Source organism: Eucalyptus grandis, chromosome 11 (genome assembly GCF_016545825.1).
Source record: "Eucalyptus grandis isolate ANBG69807.140 chromosome 11, ASM1654582v1, whole genome shotgun sequence".
Taxonomy (NCBI): domain Eukaryota; kingdom Viridiplantae; phylum Streptophyta; class Magnoliopsida; order Myrtales; family Myrtaceae; genus Eucalyptus; species Eucalyptus grandis.
This window is the reverse complement of record NC_052622.1, coordinates 19,745,239-19,760,529: the sequence shown is the minus strand read 5'-3', so window position 1 is coordinate 19,760,529 and position 15,291 is coordinate 19,745,239. Positions and strand designations below refer to the sequence as shown.

The 15,291-nt window shown below is 40.1% G+C and overlaps 1 protein-coding gene and 1 pseudogene across 1 annotated transcript; one reads left to right on the top strand and one right to left on the bottom strand.

Moving 5' to 3' along the window:
* Positions 1 to 4,726: 4,726 nt before the first annotated feature.
* On the top strand, positions 4,727 to 5,579 carry LOC120289805 (annotated as a pseudogene).
* An 833-nt stretch (positions 5,580 to 6,412) lies between these two features.
* On the bottom strand, positions 6,413 to 14,708 carry LOC120289804 (5-methyltetrahydropteroyltriglutamate--homocysteine methyltransferase-like). Its single transcript, XM_039305157.1, has 8 exons — positions 14,682 to 14,708; positions 8,472 to 8,552; positions 8,211 to 8,365; positions 7,995 to 8,100; positions 7,814 to 7,875; positions 7,501 to 7,621; positions 7,045 to 7,315; positions 6,413 to 6,474 (listed from the first exon to the last, which is right to left on the bottom strand). The coding sequence occupies exons 1-8, from the start codon at positions 14,706 to 14,708 to the stop codon at positions 6,413 to 6,415; spliced, it is 885 nt and encodes a 294-aa protein (XP_039161091.1).
* Positions 14,709 to 15,291: the final 583 nt, after the last annotated feature.

The following is a 15,291-nucleotide window of genomic DNA, read 5'->3' as shown; positions in this document are numbered from 1 at the left end:
TAGATTAAGATCAAGGAAAAAATAAAAATCAAATGTCTGTCCAGACACACTTAATTTATCGTTTGGGGTTAAAGTCCTTGTCCCATCGCAATATGCGCATTTATACATACATACATACATACATACATACATACATACATATATATATATATATATATATATATATATTATTGAAAGAAAAGTAGAAATCGAAAAGTAGGCCGGTGGCTGGGGATGCTGAGGATTTTGGTTCCCGGGGGAGGGGGGTGTTTCTTCACTGCATTGCACTCCTGATTGGAGGGCGTGGGGGCTGCCCGTCGCCAAACAAAAATGAAGATATCTCAAGTAACAAAAATAGCATTTTAGTCTCCTTCCCACGATTGGGCCAAAGATTGTTGCGAATTTTTTTGCCCAATTGTTTACGAGGCTAGCATAACAATTTTTAAGTTACTGTGAAAATAACAACTTATTGTGATTCATAAATTCTTGAAAGGGTGAGCCCCATAACAATTTATAATTATTTGTTATTTGATTTTTTTGTTGTCTTAATATATTTTTATTCTCACAATAAATTAAAGACCGCTATCCAATTATTTTTCTTTTATTAATTAAAAACGTGATGGACGAGGGACCACCAACACATTGAAAAACATGCAGATATGAGCATATTGTCCATTTGCCTAAAAATGGCTAGAGTCATCTTAGAGTACAGAAAGAACCTAGAAAAGATCTCCAAGCTCTCGAACCCCAGAAAGGAGCCTAGAGAAGATTTGGTAGTCCTGCCATTTTTGCGAGGGCAATTCGGAGAGTCATATAGACTACAGAAGCAGAAACCTCCATTAATGGTAAACACCCTGCTTTGTCTTTTAGAGTATACTTTAATTGCACAGATTGTAGGTATGAATGCTAGAGAAGACAGTCAACATCTCTCATTTAACTCTGAAATAGCTTTCGGCTTACGCTTTGAATATTAAAGGCGTATATAAGTAGATCAAAAGGTAATTATTATTTTTTTATTATATGTCTAACAGAAGTTACTACATATGCATTACTCATCTCCTCCCACAGAAGCACATTCGTACATCTTTACTCAAGAATTGTAATGTTCTTAAAACAACCAATCACCCATTCTCAGTTGTTGTTTTGGCCATTTTAATGGGAAAATGTTATAAATAGTCCTTGAACTTTGACTCAATATGCATTAGAGTTCATAAACTTTTAATTTGTTCAATTTGGTTCCTAGATTTTAGTCCAATGTATAATGTTGTTCTTAAACTATATAAAAATATTTAATGTTGTCGTTGAGCTTGAATTAATTGAAGGACAATATCAAATAATTTTATATAATGCAATAACTACATTGAAAAGTCTATGGATCATATTGAACAAATTGAAAATTTAGAAATCATATTTACATTAGCCCAAAGGTCAATGACAATTTGTGTCATTATCCAGTTTAATTGGCATCAAAGCATGTTGCTCAAGTTTTTGAAGTGCTATAAAATCGTTATGGCTCACATCATAGGAACATTCTTCAGTGAAGACAACCCATTTCTATACCACAAATGTTAGGTGGATATAATCATATTTACTGGAAACATAGGATAAAAATCTCCGCACAAACAATCTGTGGAATGCCATGGGGATTGGACCATATATACCGGGGTCGAGAATCCAAGCATATTAATCACGAGGAATTCCATATTTAATTAATTGAATGAATAAGACCCACAAAATTGGACCCCACTCGGCTTAAGGAAACGCACCCAATAATATTAACTCCACAAAATCACGATCCTTAAACGATCTCTATCTGAAAAGCCCAATGCCTCCTAACACATAATTATAAAGTGTGTTTCGCGGAAATTGGTGGGTTTGTGGCTTATTTGTCTGAGGCTGACGAAAGCCTGTGCGTTGTGTATTTTCAAATGAGTAATCGAAGAAAATGACCGCTAAGAAATTATCGCAAGAGTAGGAATTCAACTTTCGCAAGGCACTTTGATATGACCGGATTGAAGTTGATCCCAGCTGAACGGAATCTCGACCACGAAGCCGTTCTCAAAAGACCTTTGCAAAGCACGCCGTGCTTAGCACGGGCCTTTCCTTCCTGGAATCCACCATGTTCAAAGACCGAGATAGATGCCAGAAGCACGCCACCCCCATGTATCCAAGGGTCTTCTTTAGGGCTAGCAATAAAACGCGGAGCTTGATAAAAGGGTACAAGAGAAACCGGTGCAAACAAAAAGGTAATGACCAAAATGAGAAAAAAGAAAAGAACTAGCATCCATTACCACGACTAGAATGAACCGTTTGTGTCGTGTTTTTTTTTTTCCTTTCAGAGCACGTTCATTTTGATATTTAATGCTATCGCGGGTTGACGTGGCACTCCGACATGAATTGTCGGACAATGAAAAGAAGATATGACCACAAGACCTACAACAGAAGTATAATTGGAAGCCCTCGGCTTTGAAATTTGAGCTAGAGGTGTGATTATTATTTGACTAGATCCCAAGATTGGGTCAAGATTCACAGATGGGCTTTTCACTTAGCTAAAAGCCTAATTTTAGCGAGAGTCTTTGTAGATTCACTGAGGTTGTTTTGCGCACTTCATTTATTAGGTGATTATTATGATGTTAAAGAGAAAAAAAACGTGTTACTCAGTAAAATCAATTTTTATAAATCAATCTTTAACAAGTTTAGTATCTTCCTTCCGAAAACAAGTTAAGAGACAAGTAGAAATGTATTCAATTTTAGATGATTTCTCCAGTAAAAATCTGTCACATGACGATGCACCTAATAATGGAATGACTTGATAAAAAGTGAACCCCCATCTCTCTCCACTTAGTCTAGTCTATGCAAGTGTCGCAATCATGCCGCGGACTCCATCGCCATCGTGCTCTCTCTCTCTCTCTCTCCCTGCAAGATTCGTTTCATATATGACCGACCTCCTATGTGCTTCCTTTCCCTCCTCACCACCCTCTGTATACATTTCTTGACGACTCGGTCCTCACTTTGAAATCCCAATCTCAACAAGAAAGGTTGTGGGGCTATGGTTTGCACACTAAAAAGCATAAGTTTGGGCCTCAAAACGAATCAACACTTGCTGATAATATCTAAATTTTGAAGCGACGTTCTTTTTTATAATACGTAAAGATTTCCCATAAATGAGATTCCATGGGAATCGTACTGTTTCTTAAAAGTGTAGTTTTCTTAATTTAAATGTAAGACCGTAATACTATAACATTGTTTTAATGTGATCCGATTCCAAATGCGCCATGTCAACGGGAGAGTACGCTCTTAAGATTGACCGGGAGGTGAACTAGTCAAAGTGTATGGAACCAACGGCAAAATTCCCTCATGAATGCTTCACGGTGAAGAATGTCATGAAACACCCTAGCCAATGGTAAGACCAACTACAATTGCATCTTGTCGCGTGCTTTTGATATTGCGATCTAGCCGAACCGACATGGATAACGCCAGTACGAGATTCAGGACAGAGGCGGTGAAACTTTCGTATAACAATAATAGAATCATGCTTAGGCAAAGTACATAACTATTGGTAATAAGTCGTGCTAGATCAAACGTTTCCGCAATGAAGGTGCTTCTTAATCTTGTCATTTTTCATTTTCATTTCTGGCTATAAGAGCATTTGTCATGGCCCTTCGTCAAGTCGCGCAGTTGCCTTCAGTAAAGACGCCCGAAGCATTACCATCGAGTATTAGGGGAGATTCATTTCTTCAGTCATGACGGGGGAGATTCATTTCTTCAGTCATGACGCTAATCAAACAGAGTGCAAAATTCTCTCTCCCTCTTGCTCTGTCATCGTCATTTAACAAAGTGGTGCAAGATTCAAAACCATGCGGTTGAATCACGAGAATATAGGCAATCACAGAGAGCATTGCAAGCAGGTGTCGTGTCGAGGGTTTAATCAAACATCTTTCAAGATACAATTGACAAAAATGCAAAAGCCGACAGACCCCATTTCTAACAGCCCCCTTTTCCTAACGGGCCCGACCCCGCACAGGCGCCGATTGTATCGGGCCGTATCATGCTTGGGCCAGCAAGGCTCGTTGGCATTAGATCTATCTCAAAGGAAAGGACCAGACTATAGTGCACTTGTACTCTACATAGAAAAAATTCCCTACCTTTTATCATCACATGTTGATATGAGGTCACACATCAGATGCCCAAACTCAAAGTTATCTCAAGTCTCGACGGAGCTGATACAGAAACTCAAAGTTACTGTTTTGCACTGAGGCGCATGAAGTCGAGTATCTCACGCTACCTGAACTCGTGCTCATTCAAAGTCAGCACTCAATGCAGCAACCCGATATATTTGATAGATGAATCGTTCATCCATAGACACTGGACAAGCTTGTTTTAAGCTCGGTGTATCATAAGCAGCCAATGCGTTCGGCAGGGGATACAAGAGGTGGCTTCAAAAGAAACGGCAGGAAAGTTTCTCCCCAAGGGACAGAACCCATAAAAAAAATAAGTCGAAATAACGATGTTGATGCACAAGAGGTAAAAAAAAAAAAAAATTACATTTTCTATCATATTAAATACACCAAACATAACGACCAAAAAATACGCGAAACAAGTTCTAAGGGAGAAAGAGAGTGCAAGGACAAATATAAAATACCCCAAACGGTATGACTCCTAACAATCCATAGAAAAACTCAAGTATTGAACTAACAATTGAAGACAAGAATGCACTCTCAATCTCATGTAGAGGAAAATTAAATTTATGACCGCATGCCCAATGAAGGGAATGTTCACAGGTCCCAAAACCATTCTCAACTAGTCCTTTGTCCGAAATGACCAACCCAAGTACGAAAGAATATGAACTTCATGTGTACATGGGATCCATGAGAGAGCATAATTTTTATTTCTCCTTTTGGGATTAGAGTAATATATATTTATTTCACGGGTCCGAAACTTGCTATCGAGTTGCCCTGGCCATCAAGGATGAAGTCGAGGATCTTGAGAAGGCGGGGATTAATGTAATTCATATTGATGGAGTAGCTTTGAGAGAGGGTTTGCACTGAGAAAGTCTGAGCAATCTTTCTATTTGGATTGGGCCGTCCACTCTTTTAGAATCACAAACTGTGCTATCCAGGATACGACCGAGGTCCCCTTCAAGGTTCCATTCCTTTTGATCCTTTTTTCTATGTGGGCTGTTCCATTTTCTACGTATACTGATTCTTTTTTTTTGACAAGTACGTATACTGATTCCACTTGGTTGAATTTATGGCAATCCACTCAGGTGTGCTACTCCCGACATTATCCGCCCAATCATTGACATGGATGCTGACGTCGTCACCATCAAGAGCACTCGCTCTGATGATTTCCTGCGAGGGAGTCGAGTATGTTGCCGGGATTGGCCTCTCCTCTCCGAGAATGACATCAACTGAAGAGATTTTGTACAGAATCACGGAGACTTTTGATTGGCTCGAACCAAAAGGAGTGTGGGTTATCCTGACTGTTTACTCAAGACTCGTCGATACACCGAGGTCGAGCAGGCGCTCGCGAACACGATTGCTGCCGCTAAGCACGTCCGCGCCCAACGTGCCTTCTGCAATGAAGCGGTTTACAGATAAACTTCCCTCATCGTGTGCCGGATAAAACTCTACTCATAAAATGAAAGATATTTTCCGAGTTACTACAAAAGGAAGAAGCTCTGATTTGAATACTTGATGTGAAATTTTAAATTTTACTTATCAACCCAAATAAAAAAAAAAAAAATTGATAACAATTTTTTTGGCATCGAAACAGTCGTTCCATCTCCAATACATCATTAGGCTCCTTAAATTTTTCAAGAAACGAGAAATTAAATCGACAGATTGTTCCATTTTTTAAAGCTTCCATGTCTTACCTATTTATCAGAAAATGGCAGAACTGTATATGGACAATAGCCACGTCAGTCGGCTTGTGTTTCCGATGCAATTATTCGGAGAACGTATCACTATTCAACTTAGAATAGGAAAAATGTCGTTTTCCCTCCTGATTTTAACTCTTTTACGTCAGGCTGATTAAGTTTTGAATAGTGAGATTTCGTAAGACTCTAAATGTATATTTGTCTATTTGGACCAAGTTTTTACTAATAATGCTTGTTTATAATCACCACCTATGCGTGACTACTATGGATTAGTGGAGTAGTCCAAACAAGGATGCACTTAGAAGCAAGTAAAGCTCGGATGAATGAATTAAAATCCACACTCTTTGTATGCAGATTAGGTTTTTTCTGTTCCTGGCAGAAGTTTTAAGAGGAGGTCAAGCAGATCAAATTTTATGGATACTAACATTAGCTTGACTTATTGCATTTATTGCTTTTGACCGGGTGGAAAGAAACCATAGAAACCATAAGAATATAACAGCTATTTTGAATTTGACGGAATATAACGTATGATTAGTCCATAACATGAGTACAAGCTTAACTCAGCACAACCTTAACCTTTGCGATGGCCAATTCGTTATCCTGAGTCTCGACAGAGCCTATACGGCAATTCAAATATTACAGTTTTGCGCTGCAGCACATCAATTCAAGTATCTTGCGCTACCCTCGAGCTCAGCACTCGGAACCACAACCAATAGATTTTATAGATGATATGTTCATACATGGACGAGCTAGTTTTAAGATCGCCATATCATTTAGCAGCCAATGCATTCGGCAGCAGATATCGTGTCTTCAAATGAAACAGCAGGAAAGTTCCTTTCGAAGGGACGGTACCCACAAAAAGAGAAATTGAAAGCAGGACGTCCATGCACAAGAGGGTAATAATAATTTATTCATTATCTATATCCTTATATTCGCACCACATGTTCTGGGGAGAGGGTACAAGGACAAAACTAATATACTCCAAAGAGTATGACTCCTAACATTCCATAGAGAAACTCAATTATTGGATCAGTGATAAAAGACAGGAATATTCCCTCGTGTAGGAAGGATCAATTGACAAGGGAGGTTACTCATACTTTTCTTTTTTAGCATGGGCAAGTTCAGTGCGGAGGAGCTCAGCAACAACAACGAAGATCTTGAGCGCAAGCTTGACCCCGTGTGTTTACGAGTCTTGAGCAAAAACTCAGGGTTAAACCACAACATGTTTGTTGCTAGCATCTTGGTGGTTTTGTCAGCAATCTCTTCAGTTGATGGCATTATGAGAGAGTGGATGTGATAGACACTGGGGCCAATCCCAGTAACAAACTCAACTCCCTTGCAGAAAACAAAGAGAAGCTTCTCATCAGAGTGAGAGTTCTCAATTGTGATGATGTCGGCATCCATGTCAATGATTGAGTGTATGATGTCGTTGAAGTGGGAGTACAGGTGAGTGTGGATCTGCCAATCAATAACAGCCACCAAGTGAAATCAGTATCCGTGTGAAATGGATCTTCACACATAGGAAAAGGAAAAGAAAAAGAAGGAATGGAGCTTATGAAGGAACCTGGGTAGTATCCTTGACACCACAGTTGGTGATCCTAAAAGAGTGGACAGCCCAATTCAAGTAGAAAGATTATTCAGACTTTCGGTGGCAAACCCTCTCGCAAAGCTGCTTCATCAATTTGAATAACATTAATCCCTGCCTTCTCAAGATCCTCAACTTTGTCCTTGATGGCCAAGGCAATTTTATAGCAAGTTTTGAGCCTGTGAAATAAATATCTATTATTCTAGTCCTGAAAGGAGAAAAAAAGATTGTGTTCTTTGATCAATCCCATGTACACGTGAAGTTCACATTCTTCTGTACTTGGGTTGGTCATTTCGGACAAAGGACCAGCTCAAAATGGACCATAGATGATGGGTGGTTTCACACAACAAGATCCATAAGATTGCACCCACCCGTTAACGGTGAAAGCCAAACCAGACAACTGCTCCTCAGAGTATTCAACCATATCGTTCCTCTGCATTGGACACATTAGGATCAAGATGTTTAAGAAAGAAACATAGCTCATCAGATATCTATCTATCAATTCTACGTAATCTGTCCTAATTACAATACCAGATTAAAACACTGTCTTACCCCAAGCTCCCCATGATCCAAGACGTCTACGTCAGGCTCCTGTTGAAGCTTGACAACTTTCTTAATTTCCTCCTTGATGGCCTTAACATATTCTTCCCAAGACATCCTATAATGAAGTGCAGTTAGAGGACCAATGAGGGTCATGATAAAATGGACAAAATCCCCATGTCATATCTATCAACGTTTACTTAGAAAAGAGAGATCTAGTTTGCTCACCTCTCACAGTGCACTCTTCTGAGTTCCTCACTCTGAGGGAAGGAGCCAATGGTGGTTGTTGGCACGACTGGCAAAGTAAGTTTCTTTTGCTGAGCATCAGTTCTAGCACTCACAGTTGTGGCACGGCGATGATCATAGCCCTCCAAAGCAGCAGCCTGAGAGAGATGAGAATATCAAGAGTTCAAGACACCAGTAATATCACTTTCATTGGTATTTTTGGAACGCATAAAAGATGAAGGGTAACTAAGAAGGAGAACATACAGCCTTTTGGACAGCTTCATTTGTGACTCTTGGAGAGGACTTTCTTGAGGCCTGAGCAGCAGCATTAGCTGAGAAGAATGCCTGAAAACGGAGCCATCGGCAATAAGTTAAATAATAAGTTAGCACAACACTTTTCACTGTTGAATCGATATATTATGATGGGGGAGCAACACTTTCAACAGTCAGTGTTGTGCTGAAAGCGTTGTTGCTGAAGGCATGATATATTGAGTGGGGTCACCTTCGTCTCGCTCCCCCATCTCGATATATTGATTCACGGCGAAAAGTATTGTGCTGAAAGCGTCGCTGCTGAAGGACCCCACTTGATACACTATGTGCTAACAAGCAAAGCTAAGCTTCTCTCTAAACTGAGGGAGTCTTTTCACTTGAAGCACTGTTGAAAGTGTTGCTCCCCCATCATAATATATCGATTCAACAACGAAATGTGATGTGCTGAAAGCGTTGCTCCCTTTGTCCTTGCCACCCCATCATAGTATACTATATACGTATGTATGAAAAGAAAAGTAGAAATTGAAAAAAAGGGCGGTGGCTGTGAATGCTAATGGGCTATTTGTTATCGTTTCTATTTCTCAAAGTTTCCATTCTTTTGTTTCTCGAAACAGAAAAATATAAGAAATCTATTTAGTAATATCAACTAATTTTTCTATTCCTCAAAATAGAAAAGTGACTAGAGAATAAATCTGGAACAAAAACAATAAGTAGAAAAAAATAACTTATTATCCTCGGAAACACTTTTTAGAAATAAGTCATTTTCTTTCTTTTCTTTTCTTCTTCCTCACCGCCCATCGCTCCCGATCGTCCACCGCCCCTTGCCACCTGCTGGTCACTGCCACCGGCTAGAGGAAGAGCAAGAAGAAGAAAAGAGGGAAAAACGAAAAATCTAAAAAAAAAAATTATTAAAAATTAAAATTAATTCTACATTAAGAAAAAAAATTATGGATTGTACCAACCGCATTCTTATTCTTTTTTATTATTATTATTTTGAGAATATAAGCTTTGTGTAATTACCAAACACATTGTTTTATTTAAAAATTGTTCAAAAAATAGAAATTAAAAAAATTTCTAAAAAGAAATTATTTCCTAAGATAAAATATTACCTAACACATCCTTATGTGCACAAAAACAATATGGTGGATTAGCTTTGAATTGAAATTCCTATGTTTTCTCTCGTTGGTTTTCCAGGTGGGGGTTGCTGAGTGATTTCGTGGTAGGGAGACAATGGACGGTCCTCCTTATTAAAGGGAATTCAAAATTTAGAAAACCATAGCCACCCGAATATCATTAATTTATTAGGCATGAAAATACTTGCCATTTTTCAGAATCCAACATGCTCCTTTATGTACCAAACCCTAAGTCTCTTGCTCTTCATGAGATTATAAATTCTCTCTTTTGGGGATGATCTTGTCTTGCACATCGCTATAGTGAAGATTCACACTATGTATCTAGAATTCAAAGCGATGATCTCATGTATCTAAGAGGTGACTTGTTAAAACTATTATCGCCATTTTAGATGTTTATTTGAATAACATTCAATTTGAACCCTTTTTTAACAAAAAAATACTAATAAAAGGACATTCTGAGTCCTCATTTGAAATTTTTCCCAAAAGGGATATTACTTAAAGCGAAATGTCGACAAAATTAGTGGAAATGTTAAAAAATGGAAAAACATAGGTTGCATTATTTGCCGCGCTACTTTCTTTTTTTGCTCTGCTTGACCAGATATTTTCTCCTCCATGTTCATCCTCTTCTTCAGATCCAGGGTCCGACTACCCACACCGCACTAAACATGAACACCCCCCGCCCGCAGAACAAACTCCGGAAAATTCTTCGTCCGAGGCAACAGGAATTGACCTTCGTTCTTGCCTTTGCGTGGATACGATCGTGAGTTGGTTCACCTACTTTTGTTCCCCACTGCGAATTCGATAAGGTGATTCTGCCTGATTTAAAAAACTGAGGTTCCGCTAGGGTTCTTCAAGAAGGGAATTGAATTTTACCCAATTTATTTAAATTGGATTAGGGTTCTTTACATTAATCTCCACACTATATTGTTTAAGTTTCACTTGCTAATTTCATCTTATCGATGAGCCACGTCAAAAAATTGATATTTATAGAAAGAAATTTCACGCGTTCCAAACAGACAGACACCCCCGGCCCCCCAACACATATATATTGAAAAGAAAAGAAGAAATTGAAAAGCCAGTCGGTGGCTGGGGTGGAGAAATTTTGAAACTCCCCATCTTCCAAAAGAGTTAAGCATGAATGAATTGGATGTACGTGGCCCTCCGTTACGCTTCCTGGTGAGGTTTCTGAGGGCTCTAGTGGTGGGGGTCCAGCTGATTAAAGGGCGTGCAAGAGGATTTGTCATGTCACAATTTTCTTCAGTGAGGACCCACGAACCTCCTGTCATGACGCTAATAAAATAGAATACAGATTTCTCCGGCTGTCAAAGCATATCAAGTACAAGTAATTCCACATAATAAATGATGCTCAAAGGTATTCAATGCGTGGAAGAAGGTACGTGGTTTTCGGTGGAGCGGGACCGGTTTAGGATTTTTATTTTACATGGTTTAGGGTTAGACGCGGTTTCTCTGGGGCGGGCGGTGGTCTTCTCGGGTCTTGGCTGAATGAGCGGGTCCCGCTCCCCCACAAACACATGCTATTTTTGTCCGTATCTCCATTCGCCAAACAAAATGGCTGGATATTTTCAAGTAACAATGGCGTTTTAATCTCCTCCCTTAATGAACATAAGCTATTGCTCAATAAATTAATTAGTACGAACGAATCTTAATAAGTTGTAGTATTTTCCTCCTAACAAACGAATTAGAGGTAAGTCGAAATTCATATAACTCTAGATAGTCCGTATGCATCGCGAAATCACGAAGCGACAACCATTGCCCAAACCCCCCGCCCCTCTCCCTCTCTCTCTATCTACAACATAGGAAAATACATATGTATATACATTAAATATTTAATAATAATATTCGGAAAAGTAAAGAAGATCACGTGCAGACCGTTTGAGGAGACTCCCCTTGATGAGCGAGGCGAGGCGAGGCGAGGCGAGGCGGGGGGACCCACCAACAAATTGACTAATCCGGCTGGGGTTTCGGATTCGGGTTCTGGGTACGAGGATGAATAAACCACCTTATAAGTAACTTGGAAGAACGATAAACCCGTAAGTCCTCGTCCAACTGGAAAGGAACTTTAAAGGAGGGGAAAACCAAGGTCACGGTCGAGAGGGACGTCCGCTTGCCATTTCATTTGGTAGAATATGGGTGCGTTTGGGAAGACTTTTGGGAAAGTCTTTAGGAAAATCGCAAAAACCCTTTGAGTTAAATGTGTTTTCCAAAATACAAACCGTGTTTGGTAAATTGTACTTTAAAAGCTTTTGTGAAATGTACTTTGAGCAAAATGATGTTTGGGGGACAAAGGACTTTTGTGAAAAAAATTATTAAAAGAAAAATAAAAAAAATGAAAAAATGAAAACCAAAGAAGGGCAAGGCTTCCGGCCGCGGCGACTTCGGCGACCTCAGGCGACCCGGATCCGGGCGGGTCGCGCGACTCCGTCGCGACCTCCAGCCGACCCGGATCCGGGCCGCGAGGTCGCGCGACGCCTTCGCGACCTCCGCGACCCTGGATCTGGGCCGGCGAGGTCGCGTGGCGCCGTCGCGACCTCCGGCGACCACGGATGGGGCCGGCGAGGTCGCACGCGTCGCGCGACGCCGCCTCAACCTCCGAGAACCCCGATTGGCCGTCGCAAGACTACGCAACCCGCCCCGAGGTCGGGGACCTCGACGAGGGCCGCACTGGGTCGCGTGACCTCGACGAGGGTCGCGCGACCTCGATCGCCGTCGGCGAGGGTCGCGCGACCTCGCCCGGTCGCGCGACCCGAGCAAATTGCCGCCGGGCCACCCTCGACGAAGAAGATGAACAAGTATCCTCACAAGAGCAAAACGGAAAACAAAAAGTTCTTAAGGATAATTTCGTAAAAAATAATAATAAATAGTACCCTCGCTATCGAGAAAGCTGAAATGCCCAAGGCAGGCACCCATGCCTTGGGCTTTCAGCCTTCACAAGGCTGGCCTTCTCCAAAGGGCCTTCAAATGTTTTTGCCAAACACCCCCACTTTAGCCTAAAGATCTTGAGGGGCTCAAAGATACTTGGTAAAGTGGTTGCCAAACGGAGCCTATATTGGTTAGGCTAAGGTCTCCTTCACTCGCTACTCCCCACGTGTCCCGCGCTTGGCCATTAAGAATAGGGCAGTCCGATTATGTCACTGTTTATGATCGCTTCCCCATATGGCATGATTCGATCGGAAGGGACCTTCTCTCTCTTTCCCCACTCACCCTTGTCTGCTTGCATCTCGAAATCGGGTCGTGATCCCCATCACCACCATATCACCATTGCTCTCTCTCGCTCAAGGTGTGCGCGCACACATAAATGTAAGTGATGCTATCTTAAATAATAACATCATCAGACTGCCCTATGTAAAATGATAAAGAAAAAGGCAAGAAAGGATGGGAAAATATATAATGTAAATATTTGGAAGAGTAAACAACATTACGTGCTCGGAGCAATTTTACCAAGATGATTGAATTGCTTAGTTTTTTTCTTTTTGGCCACCAGCACATTTGACTAATCCGGCAATGTACTAACGAGAAAAGGTGCACCCCTCCAACACGTTGAAAAACATGCTGATTTCACCTCAAACAAAAGGCCTACATGAACGGATCAAAGTAACTTTGAAGATGGCTGGAAATTCCGAACTTGCATTCTCGCTGGATCGCAACATACATTTTAGCCTTCGTTTATGCGATGTTTGTCTTCATATTGTAATTCTATGCAAGAGGAGACGGGATTGTAGGGTTGTCTTCTAGGTTTCTTGTAGTGGGAGCACCATCTACAAACCGTAAAATCTCGGCGATTGCTCAATGGATTTGAATCTTGTTCATGACAATTAGATTTGAGCTAGTAAAGTGTGCCAAGTGGAAGGCTAAGCCACTAGGAATTTGTCTTGTAATGTTGTCGATCTCTTTAATTTTTTTTAAACATATGTCTAATAGAAGTTACTACATTTGAATAATTAATCTCCTTCTACAAAAGCACATTCTCATAAATTTCATTTTTTTTTTTTGTCATGCTCATATATTTCATTACAAAGTTTTAATTTTCTTAAAATAATCAACCACCTCTTGTTAGTTGCAGTTTTAGTCATTTCAATTGGTATGAGAGTACCTTACTCAAAGTTCTAGAAGCGTGCTATCTCAAGAACAAAAAGATCATTATGGCTCACATCATAGAAGCATCCTTTAGTGAAGACAATCCATTTCAAGACCACAAATGCACAATGAATCTAACTATATCTATTAACAATATGAGATGAAAATCTTCATATAATCCATGCATGAACTACAATATGTGGAAGGTCATCGAGAATGGACCATATATACCAATGCCGAGAATTCCAACGCCTTCGTTTGCAACAACAATTACTTCTACAACAACATCTCCACCTCCAGCACCCAAATTTAATAGGTATGATATGATACTTGGATCATGTGAAGATACAAGTTGCTTCCCCAATTTTTGTCTCACCCTTTCTTTTTCCCCAATTTTTGTCTTATCAAGATCCCATTGATTGTGTTTACACGTGTCGTTACTTAATGTGGTGTCCTTTACCCCTTGGAAAAAGTATTGCCTTTTTTTTATCCATAGCCTTGCTTTAAGAAACTTCGAAGACAAGATGAAAGAAGAGTAAGTAAATATTTAAGGAAAAGAAAAAAAGAAATGAAAAAAAAAAGAATCTTCGCACAGTGTTTTGAATTAGGGGATGGTGGGTAGATGCGCTGGTCAAGGAAAAGAAAACGATAAATGAAAAAAAGGAAAGTTGCGTGGAGTTGGTGGCGGGGTCACACTCCACGGAGACCGCACCATGCTTGGAGAGATTACGTGCATGTAAATTACCCAATTTGCCCTCCGATGAATGGCACGTTGTTAGCGAAGAAGGGAGTGGGACCCACACCCGAACGCATGCTCATGCGCTAGATTGCAATCGCAAGAGAGATCAAGGATAAATAATGAGGGGGCCCACTTTAAGTGTACTCCTTCATGCACTAGATTGCTGTTATTATTATTATTATTTTACAAATTCTTTTGGCCATTTCATTGCCCTTATTTTCTACGGGAGACAGTCACCAGATCGGTGTCCCCGACAACTTCCATCGTGCCAGCCGATGAGAGGCGACCACAACATAGACATTGATTGGCCTTCCCAATTTGGCCAAACCATTCCTTTTTTGTCTCGTTCATGGACTATGTCCCAACGACCCTCAAGATCGTGCGTGATGCCACAATGCTGCAGCAAGAAAGTTCGGACCAGGAGAATCCTTACTGACTTTAAGGGAGGATGACAGTAATAATTTCTGAATTGCCTCGTGCCATCTTTTAATTTTAAATTTATCCAATATGATCCCTGAATAATTAATCAATATTTAATATAATCCTTTAGTTTACTCAAACGATAAGTCAAACCTTATATAATAAGTTTGATTTTAAAAAAAGATGAGTCAATATGTCCGTTTTCTTTTATTTTAGTAGTTAGAAAAGGAAAAAAAAAAATAGGGCATCTACATGTCCTTTATTACTTGATAACGTGGATTATTATATCATTGATTTGAGATAAATATCTTACTTTGACGATCCACAATTTTGCTAACTTTAATTAATGGAAAAAAAAATGATAACAGTGAATATCTTTATATAGTCCGGTAGGAGTGAGCGGTTCCAAATTTCTTATAATTTCCTC

Coding starts and splice junctions, on each gene's coding strand:
- LOC120289804 (XM_039305157.1), bottom strand. CDS start 14,708: ATGGAAGTTGTCGGGGACACCGATCTG. Junction 8,366..8,471: donor ATGAAGCTGTCCAAAAGGCT/GTATGTTCTCCT, acceptor CATCTCTCTCAG/GCTGCTGCTTTGGAGGGCTA. Junction 7,622..7,813: donor TTGGCTTTCACCGTTAACGG/GTGGGTGCAATC, acceptor TTTATTTCACAG/GCTCAAAACTTGCTATAAAA.